Source organism: Sitodiplosis mosellana, unplaced genomic scaffold (assembly GCF_009176505.1).
Source record: "Sitodiplosis mosellana isolate CC-2019 unplaced genomic scaffold, AAFC_SMos_1.0 Smas_scaffold_1, whole genome shotgun sequence".
In the NCBI taxonomy this organism is placed as follows: Eukaryota; Metazoa; Arthropoda; class Insecta; order Diptera; family Cecidomyiidae; genus Sitodiplosis; species Sitodiplosis mosellana.
Window position 1 is genome coordinate 20,899,953 of NW_022595244.1, and position 11,509 is coordinate 20,911,461.

An 11,509-nucleotide genomic window follows, 5' to 3' on the forward strand; every position below is an offset into this window, starting at 1 on the left:
TATCGACAATCAAGCAACTAGCTAGCGATCGCGATGTATTATTATACAGAGTAATCCAATTTTAACGTTGAATCAGCGAAAGTTAAGTGTAATCAAACTGAAAAGTTCTTTGTGAATGTTAAACTGAATAAATGTCTGATTATTAAGCCAGAAACATCAAAATAAGCTGTGAAAGTGCGAAACTATTCAAATCAAAATTACAATGAATATATAGAAAAAAAATACACCTAATAAACTGAGGGTACAGTCTGTACCGTACAGATATGAAAATGCGTAAGATAGAGAGAGAATCGTTTGAAATAGAATCAAATTAGAGTGAATGAAATGCTATAGTGCAACGAAATGAAATATATATGCAGAAATGCCGAAATGGTAGAAGAAGAAGAAGATGTATTAATAGAGAGAGTTTGATAAGTTGAACTGACTCCGAGATGAGTCATTTTGTGTTTTGGGGCGCAGTCAAATCAAATCCAAGTATTCTTGTTTTGCTTAACACCTGTTTTGCCGATGTTTTGCCATGTTTCATATCGAAGGCTGTACACTCCTGGGAACTCGCGAACCGTGATAGCTGTCCACGTGGTTCGCGCTTGTTATTGCTATAATTAAAAATCGGTCAAAGGGGTTAGGGATGACACATATACAAATATAAATAATATATATAGATAGAGAACAATATTTAAAAAGAGAAAATTATCAATCAATTCTCATTTAACTTTGTACAGATACTAATGAACTCAATTCACTTCATTTCATGCAATGGTACATTTTTCTCTAAACAGGATTTACAAGATATTTTCACTTATAATATTTACAATTTTTTATGGTTGGTTTTTCTTATGATTTTTTTTTTCATATTTTTCCCACCACTAAAATCTATTGTTGACTTCTGTACAGGAAACTATAAACAACTATGAATGAGCTATATGTATATGTAAATCAAACAACGGTGGTTCTTATGTACAAAATTTGATTAACTTTACTGCATTGTTTGCATTATGCCCTTCCTTTAATTTTTCATTAGAATTCAACAATAAAGCTTCCTATGTCTTTGCTGTGCAAATGTACTCTACATGGAAAGCAGCTAGGAAGGGCGAGGGCGAGGGAGAGGAAGAGAGAGATGTGGCAGGTAGCTGCAAGAGAAATGTAAGTGTCTTTATTCAAAATGCAGCTCCTGTGAAATGACCCTGTTTTGCAATGGAGACAACAACAGATGCTTAAATAATTGAGTGAGTATTCATTCGTGAAACCAAGTAGCTCTTTTCGAAACAAGTCGCTTAGCAGTTTTCCTATTTAAATATCCCTTCAAGTTTTAAACTGCACATATACAATACGCAGCTATTTACAACTGTTCTCTCGCTGATGAGATTCATCGAGTTTCGCAATAAAAGTTCACAATTTACGCACATACCTTCATATCTTTGTGTGGTACGCGTGCATAGTTTTTGTGTTGGTTTCAATAATGAGTTTCGTTATTACTTGATAGGCTACTTCAAAGAAAGTTTACTGACAGAAAGTTTCGTATTTCGCATCCAACTCAGTGCAAACTAAGAAGTATATTAATTGATTTTAATTACTATGGCTACATGCAGCCATCTATTTCATTGAAACCACAATTTTCAAATGCGCCAACACCGACTCCATCATTAGATTCCGTACATATAATATATTGAGTTTGTCTGTTTTGGCGAGTCGAGAAAAATTAATTCCAACATGAAAATATGAAACGAGGAAATTTCATCAAGGAAAGCTTTGCACCCTTGTCTTTTTCATCCGTAGAATGTTGTGTATGAGTCAACTGCAAATATGAATGGAAATGATAAGTAAAAATGTATCTTCGTTGTATACCGAATACTTTTGTACCGTCTTTTTTGGTTTACTCTAATAAATGTAAGAGCAACAAGAAAAAAAAAAAAACGAAAATTTACATTAATCTGAATGTTGTTTGGATGATTCCTGCGTGAGGGCTAGCGCTACCTTTTTTCACGTTCGAGTGTCGGTTCAAGCAAGTAAAGCAAATGATACACGGATATTCTGCCATGTAAAACAATAGGGTCTACGGAATAAGATTACATTGTAATTATGAAAAAAGCGAACGGAGCGGATATCTAGTGTAGCAACAAAAACCATTGGTACCATTTACATGAGAATGCGATTATTTATTAAACTCCCTGCCTTCAACGGACGTTGTTTTATTGTTTTTTTTTCTCTTGCTCCTGAATACCGAAATGAGCAAACAATATTTTCATTTCGAAATGTGATGATCGGACATTATGTGCATGCACGACATGCCTGAAAAGCATGAAATTTAATTGCTATCAAATATTTTGCGATGAAAGCTAAATCGAATCATGTAATTCAAAACGTTTTTATATGCTACGGTTGGCATTATGGCAAACATAATTCAATGTTTGCGGTACGATGCACAATTATGAACAAGCGTACAAAATCCATGGCAAGCAATGGCTAATAACACAGTTTCCTACTTTGTATTTTATGAAAACTGAAAACAAATGTGCCCGAGACACAGTGAAGGATTAGAAAGTGCGTGTCGTCGATGATGAAGGAGCAATCAACAGAATTCTGGTTAGTCTGCGCTTTTCCTTTCTTCAGGTACACACAATAATGATGTAGAGGTATGTATACCTGACAGCGATATTTTGTGAGATTTCATTTTTCTTCTTCTTCTTGATGTCCCCTACATTCTCTCTATCGTTCGAAACGATTTTCTTTGTTTATTTTCCGTTGAGCACAATTGCGTGTGCATGTACGCGGTGTGCTTTGATTATGAATTATGATGCTTGAAAAAAAACTCTCATCCATCGTACGATATCTTTACCAGAAGCAACTCAAGATTTCATCGACGAGTAGCGTACATTTTTCAATACAGGCACTTTGATAATGTGATTGCATAAGGTGACACAGCGCAATCTCCCGGGCCAGACTTATTTTCTATGCCAATTTTCTCGCTTCGTTTTATCGTTTTTGAACGTTGTTGTCGTTCCATTATTTTCGCATTTTTACGCATTGTTTTTATTCAGTTAGGCGACTGATGATGTAGATGATGATAAAAATGACGCGCACACACCAAAAACAAAAGAAACCGAACGAACAAAAAAAAAATGCGAAAATAAAGACAAAATACCATAGAAGTTGGGGGAATACTTTGTATCCCAAACGAGAATGCTTACTCTTTAAAGATAATGCTCGAAACAATGTCTCATTGAAATTAATTTCAATTTTTCCGTTTTCTCCCCGTGCATTGCATGGAACATGGGGCACACGAGCGAACAAATTGATGTGAATAAGTTGGATAGAGCGAGGAATAGACGTAGAGAAAGGTAGCGTACGATAGCGCTCATCCGCAAATAAGCACCACAAAAGAAAAATACATAATAATGATGATGTTAGATGATACTTTAGGTAATTGAAAATGATTTTCATAAGCCTAGCTACCAATATTAATGCCATTATTGTTTCGATTCCTTTCGTTCTCTGTATAAATTTAATGAAAATACACTCACATACATTCACTAATGACCGTATCAGTGCAGACAATTTATTGGATATTTCGATATTTAACATACGGGAACTTTGTCGAATATCCCATGGTATTCCTAATACGGAATGTATATACACATATTGTCGGGGCTGAATGCGAATGATATAAGGAATAACAAATGTGAGGAATAAATATGATTCGAAATTAATGAGCAATTTTGTGTCACCTGGTGACTGTTGAATCGATTCAATAATAACAAGTTTGAATGACTTTCGAACGTTTCGATACGCCAATCGCAACCATATTATGTGATAAATCAACGAAACCGACACAATAAATTCCATTAATGCTTGAATAATACGTAGGAGTCGTTGACTTGTCACTGGTCTCCCTAATACCATATTTCGTTACAGCGATAAATCTCTCGCCACTTTCATTACATACCAGTTACAGTGAACGAGAAAGAGATGAGACGAAGAGCATTTATGTCTTTTTATTTTTGTCGATCCGAAAAATTCCCTTTCACTTTTTATGGATGTGCTTGCCGTGCTTGTACGCAAAGAAGTTTGACCAACTTTGATTTAACTCAATGCTCCGAGTTTTCAACAAGAAATCGAAACTCTTTTGCTGCATAAGCAACAAGCACAATATCATTTCACGTTTCGCATCACATATAAACTTCGACGCCCGATCTCGTTAAATCGATGAATAACAGCGTAAATAAAATACTTGAACCATCGTATATTGTGAAAAGCGCCGCTCACACATAAATGAATAGAAGAATACCGGACGTTGGAACCCTTCAGAAAATATCGTCTTTTTCTTTATTCCAAGAAGAAGAGAAGGAAAAAAACTCGATAAAAATTAATCGCTTCAACGCTTCAGTATGCGGCCATAATTGTATCTGGCAACGAGTTGAGTTGGTGAAATTTTTTCAACACACTCGATGCATAATGGAACTGTGCACACACAATAGTGAGGAGTTAAGTTGTATACTAAAGTGTCATAACCAATACATTCAAATATAATTGACATATACGAATGGGATATAAAGCTCATCGCAAAAGCGGATGTCAGCACCAACAAATATACACAAATGAGATGACATTCATCCCATTCGAATATTTCAACTATATTTGAATGTATTGATTATGACACTTTAGTATAAAACTTAACTCCTCACTATTGTGTGTGTGGGGAAAATGTGTAAAGCCGAGGAAAAGATAGAAGAGATTGGTTGACGATAAATGTTCATTTTATTCTTATTCTTTTTAAAATCTTGTTTTCCCTTTTTTATATACAGTATATTCAAAATATACAATGGACGTCAAAAATACAACTTTACCAATAAATAATGTTCACAATTTACGGAAAAGTGAGGCGCATAAATTTCATGTGGATGTCCATTTTCGATCCATCGTCATGAGACTTCATTTTAAAGTTCAAGCTAACGGAATAAAAACAAAAAAAAAATGAACGCCATGCTCGCTATTACCTTCACCCCAATGAAGAGCATGATTCGATACGGAATGTGTTTCTGTATGTTCGTTCACCATTCGTTCGGGTTTGAGCGTAAAAGTTAGTTAATAAAATTGATGAAAGCAAAAAGAAGTTAATATCAGAAGATAATCATTCCATGGTGTCGAGGTTAAAAGTTTTGCAGCAAGAAAGAAAAAAATCTGCGTTAGAAAGGGGCGAAGTATATGAACACAAACACACACTCTATATATGTAAAGGCGGCAGATACCAACGGCAAAATCAGGAGAAATTTTTTGTATCGCTCTAAAATTCGTTGAGCATTACATTGAAACGGTTCATAATTTACAGTTGGTACGATGGTAAACACTTGTTGCTTGTTGTATTGTGCATGTTGTCGAGATAAAAGTGGATGCACAACATGTGAGAACTCAATCAATACGTCAATCAATTTCAGCATGCCACCAATTCGATTAAAAAATTGAAAATGTTCCCCATGGAATCGAAATGCTTCGCAAAGAATGTTGTTATCATGAATTTTTCAATTTAATAGTCTTTAACGCATTTCATATTTTCTACTGCCATCTCCTCCCTCTCCAGTAAGAACACGTGGATCAATACTAGCTCAATAACGTGCGATTGAACCCGATACTAATTCATCGTGAAAAAAAAACTTTTTCACACTGTGACAGTGTATATTTTTAACTTGTATTCAAACTCGTTCATGCCGCTGTAACTGTACTGCGAATCATCAACTTAATCGTATCGATAAGTTTGTATGTGCTGCTGTTGCAATTTATTATTTCCATATTATCTGAACCAGTTTTGTGAAGTTTTCATACATTGTTTCATACTTTTGCGATTTTCATATTCAGCACGATATCTAGGTTTGTTTTCTTCTGCTTTTTTCTTTTATCGCTACCGTCTTTTTTGTCTTTCTTTGGCTTTGTTGTAAAAAAAAAAAAACTTTTCTTTGCTTATTTCTTTTTTGTTGCGTGTGTTTCAGTTCATGCTCATGTTCATGCTCAAGTTTCGTTACTCTTTTGTTGCAAACGAATCTCAAATGGATGAACCGAAAACGGTAGCAACAATATTCATTCTATTCGCCTTTAAATCGAATTCAAGCAGTTGATTCTTTCTTTTTTTCTTTGACAGAAAAAAAAATTACAAACATATTTGAAATTGTGTATTGAATCAAAAGCAAAAGAGACGATTTCATTTCAAACGTCTATATTTTCCAATGCACACACATACATGAAAGTAGCACACAGGAATTGAAAGTAAATACGAGTTCTTTCTGTTGTCAATAAAGAAAGAGAAAACTTGCACGTTCGTTCTTTTTTCTGTGTGTACATGTTTTTTTGCTCTTTTCCCCGAGTTCGGTTGAAGCGGCTGAGCGTACGAATGAAAATATAAATCCAACAAATTGAATGAGCTTACTGCAAAGGAATCATTGGTATTTGACCAGCTATAGTTATTCCTTGCTTATTCGGAAACGAAACTTACGGCGGTAAAACGATTGGACCTTCTAACAAAAATTTCTTCATGTTTATTCAAAATTCCACATCTACAGAGAATATAATTGAAAGAAAGAAAAGCTTGCAACCTTTTGTCATTTGGAAAAATACTTGAAGTCCCCGTAGGTAGACCGAAAAAGATGTTGCTTATATTTCCGCTGTTTTTTTTTTTGTCTCTTTCGAAACTTTATATAGCAAAATTCAAAGGAATTCTATATAAAATGTCGGCATGCATTTTTTCCCGTAATCTCATTACATTTGGCTCAGAGGAATGAGCAAAAAGGTTGGTTCGCTCTTAAGCACCAATCAATGCTCGGCACTGAAAAATTAAACTATTTTCGTGAATCATTCACATAACATGAATGTTTTTCACACAAAAAAGGGGTAAAGAAAAACCGATTACGTGGTATGGCATAGAAAAAGTTGGTTTTAGGATCGCATTCCAAATATACGACGTAATGTGTAAGCTCTGTGAATTTAAATCAGTACGTACGGAACAGAGATGGTTTACCACAAGTGTATGGAAATGTGTATCGGTGCATACTAAAACGTATACCTTTGCGTTTAACGCGTTGAGCGCATGCGTCAACTACTACTTTTGTGACAGCGAACGTAAAGGTATATCAATGTATATATACCGTTCTGTACGGAGTACAGTAAATACAACGAATTGATATACATATACTCCGTCTCTGGTACGGAATACGCAATTGGAATTGGAATTTGAATATGAGCATTTTTCTGCTATTTACTGCTATTGCCGCACTGGCCTTTGTTGACATGGGATGTTTGATCTAAATCGATCCGAAGCCATAAACTATAGACCGATTTCGGGTTGACCGCACAGTTTAAATCCACAAAAATGACGACAATAGCTACGTTATGGATATTACATTGGGCAATATTAATAGTTTCAATAACACAGATGAGATCTATAGTCACACATTTATAATTTCCATGGAATTCTCAATCAATTCAGGTCACATGTATCGACGCACAACAGCACCCAATTATGACTTATTCACAATACCGTTCATTGGAATCGTAAGGATTTGCGTGGCATATTTCAAAAATTTCCATTCAAATATAAGGTAAACCATGCAAACCTATTGAATTTATTGCAGAGATTTAATTAAATTTGTATATTCAGCTGACAAAAATCCAACCCAAACGATTGCTATGGAGATGTGAAATATTTTTGGAGTGATGACAAAAGGGTCTCCTCTTTAGCAGCAGCATTAAGCGTTGAATTCAATGAAAACCCAACTACAAAAAGAGTTTTGTCAATTCGTCGAATTTCGAATAATGATCCGTTTACAAAATAACAACAATAAACGAGTCATATGAGACAATCAGAAATTCGCTACAGGTTCAGCTCAAGCATAAGCAGAGTCTAGGGTAAACACTCGTCGTTCGTGTTATATTTATCAGTGAGTGGAATTTTGAGCGGTTTATATAATATGTACACGTGTACCATTTAAACGAGCGCATGATAAACTACTAACTAATTTATTATATGAAATTCTTCAAATGCGCAATAACAGCATACGCTCATTTTTAATCTGCTTGCCGTCCCTGCGGTACAAAGTTCGTCGGTTACAAATGAATGCAATTAATTTTTTTTTTTGCTGTTTGAGAAAATATGCTCAGAAGCTTTACCACAGGAAATATTGTGGGTTTTTTCGTTCAGGGTGGGATGGTTGTACTGAACACACAAAACCCCCCCCCGTGTGAAAAAGAAATGACTGACTGACTATAACTTCAGTTGACTTTAGTTGATTGAATTTATATTTTTGTTCTAAGAAAATCACTTGGTCCCAAATGAAGCAACTTAGATTGACTTGTAACTTCAAATGATTTCAGTTAACTATGATAGACTTACACTACACTTTGTACTGAAATGTCAATCAAAGTAAGTCATTTTTGTCCCAAATTAGTTAACTGACTGCTCAGTTACTATTTTTTCACACGGGCCTACCCGACCAACCAAGTAAATAAAATGAACGTTTTACAGACAGTAAAATAACCATAAAATTTTCAACATAATTCAATAAATTGACAACCTGACTGAACCCGACGACATTGTATAAACATTGTATTCTGAGTGTATATATACCTACATACATTGTATAAACTATGAAAAATTGGAGCACATTTCTTGGAATTCATACTTTGTACAATTTTCTTTACTTGATTGCGCGAACGTGGTTGTCGACAAACAAATTTTCTGCGATCGTCGCTTTTTGTGCGGTGCGTTGTGCATAATTGGCGAGAGATACTGAATAAATCGTATATTTATCAGGCTAACTAGAAGGCAATCCGTGTACGCGCCCGCAAACGACCATACTTTTGCAGTCGCTCAAACGAGATGTTTTCATTCGCAAAGCATCGATGGAAACGAAAACAATGTAAAAAAAAAACCACAGACAGGGCTGGTCGTGCAATACACAAACATAATGTGCTGGAATAAAAAAAGAGAACGACTGGCATATTTGTGGAATCTGTACAAGCCAAAATAACTTGTTGTACCCACAGAATATGGCCAGCAGACCTGGAAATATTTATATTAACTTTGGTATCGCTTAGATACTACTTGATTCGACTTAGTGTTTGCATTGAACGGTCTGTTCAGCCGCTTTTGTTATGATTATCAGTATATTATTATTATTACCATCATCATCAGTTTTGTTCTTTGGCACTTCGTTGTTGTGCTACAGCTACTCGTTTTGTTGTTTGCTATATTGGCATACTTTGGTTGTACAGTACACTGCTTCTAAATGATTCGTTGAATGGTAAATAATTCAATGTTTATTTTTGCGAAGCGTGTACAGGTAAAGGAAGAGGGAAAGCGAGAAGAAGAAAACAAAATACAATTGAGATGCGTTAGAAGGTCTCCCGATTCAATTAAATAGATTATGTTATTGATATATATGCTTGTACATGTGCCACTGAGACTAAGTTAGACGCTTGATGAGAATAAAAGCGAGTAGGCCAAGTGTTCAGAGAATCGAAAGAAGGAAAAAGAATGGGGAAAAATGAATTTTCACATCAAATGGAAAAAGCATATAAAACTCGGGCAAAATAAATTGTGCTCGCTGCGTGTATAACCGCATAAACATCTTATGGACATCGTTTGTTCGTTTTCGAATCGTAAGCACTGAACAATCCCCTATACACATATACACACACACACACACTAAAAATGCTTTGCGAATACGATCTACCGCTTTAAAATCTAATTCGTTCTAGTTAATCTCTCTTTCTGCCATATTTTATAAACAGAACTTTCACTTGTGTGTCTGCGTATGTTGTGTGGCCCTTTAAAAGCATTTTTCTGCTTCGGATGCTGTGTGTGAGCGCTATTTTTTTTCCTCCCTCTGCCTCCGTACCAATTTCAGTGTTTTTATATTGCCTTTGTTGTACTTTGCTTTGATTATTGAAATGAAAAATAATGTTTTAGCTGGATATCTACCTATGTTTCTCTTTCTCTGCCTCTCTCTCTCCCCCTCTGTATATCTTCCTCTCTCTCGCTTCTCGCTCTATCGTCTTGTATTTGTCTGTGCTGCAGATTTTGCAATGAGTTCAACAGACATGATGACACGTACTGGTTCGAATAAATCGAATCGAGATCGGGCTTATCATTGAATAGGGTTTAACTTAATATCGAACGTAAACGAGCTTATTTGCTGCACAAGCCGTGTAGAAGACTTACACACACGCGCCCAATTTGCTCTGGCTTTGCAAATGGTGTTTATATGTCTGTGCGTTAATGTTATTGTTGATGTGACTGCCTACACGCAGTTGCTGCTGTTGTTTTGCTACTGATGCTGCTTTGGCATGCCTTTGATTCTGTTATTGCATATGTGTAATATATATGACGCAAACGACACACTAACATCGCATTAATACAAATATTCCAGCTTCTGATATTCGGATGCTATCTACGTATGTGGCACGGCGCACCTCCCTATCTCGTTCACCCTTGTGCGGTGTGTTGAAATACCGTTCGGCTAATGCTTATCTTTGAAATTGAATGGAACCGATGTTAAGTAATTATAAATAGATACGATATTAGTGCTACGAAGATGAATGAAGCACAAGCTTTCCGGCTATGGTGTTTCCACTTTAAGCCGAACACTTAATATTTTTGAGCTTCCCTTGCAGCAATTAAATGGCAAGATTTCGTTGACTGAGCGTGTCCTAAGCAAACTAGGCTTTCTCTCTCCCCATCTAATCAACAGCTTGTTTTCACTACCGCTTCGTTTTTATGACGAAATAAACGCTTAATATCATAAGCGTAAATGGCCATGCATACAAACACGAACATGGTCGTAGTTTGGTTTCGATCACGGTCGTCTTTTCTCGCCATCGTCGACTCAATGAAAAACCTATAATCTCTGAAAAATACTTTGTAGCAAATGCTGTGGCAGTGTACGGTATCTACGTATACTTTTTGATTTGAACGTTTTTATAATGGACGGTATGGCTTCCGTGTCAGCGCATGATGTTAAATGCCGAGTAAATGCAATATAAATGGAATGAAGTGAGGGAAAATCAACCGAAAGCAAGCAGGAAAAAAATATCTACGACAAAATAAATGGGAAAAAATACATTTACGGTATAAAAGCTTTCAACACACCACTCTCATAATAACGCAATACCTCAAACCACCATTTATTTATAACGTTTTGCGAGGCTTTTATATTCGTCATTCGGGGATCAATTCATTTATTATTGTTGTTGACCAATAAAAATGATTACAGCAACAAAACCGACGGCTGCATAGGTACAAACATTTTCCCACAGTACAGTACATATCTTTTTCTCGTTTTCTCTCGCTCATTCTTTTTTTGTAACGGTTATCTATCGCTATTGCGCGCAAACCACTGATCAGCCTATATAAATTCTTTCTGGAAATAATGTGACGAGTTGCGGTGAAAATTCACTTAAAATATTCCCAATATTATTGACACACACACACACACACACACACACACACACACACACACACACACAC

General features: G+C 35.7%; 1 protein-coding gene across 8 annotated transcripts in view; it reads right to left on the reverse strand.

The window, feature by feature from the left end:
• The window catches only part of LOC129565235 (uncharacterized), a 48,822-nt gene that overhangs the window by 15,346 nt on the left and 21,967 nt on the right, over nucleotides 1-11,509 (reverse strand). For 6 of the 8 annotated variants that reach the window (XM_055439862.1, XM_055439874.1, XM_055439919.1 and 3 more), the window contains exon 3: nucleotides 497-596. The exons of 1 other annotated variant lie outside the window; for it this stretch is intronic. In XM_055439862.1, the coding sequence (XP_055295837.1) occupies nucleotides 497-519 (23 nt within the window). In that variant the 5' untranslated portion in view covers nucleotides 520-596. Of the gene's footprint in view, nucleotides 1-425; nucleotides 464-496; nucleotides 597-11,509 lie in introns of those variants that run through there. One more of the 8 variants, XM_055439903.1, reaches the window with a different exon arrangement.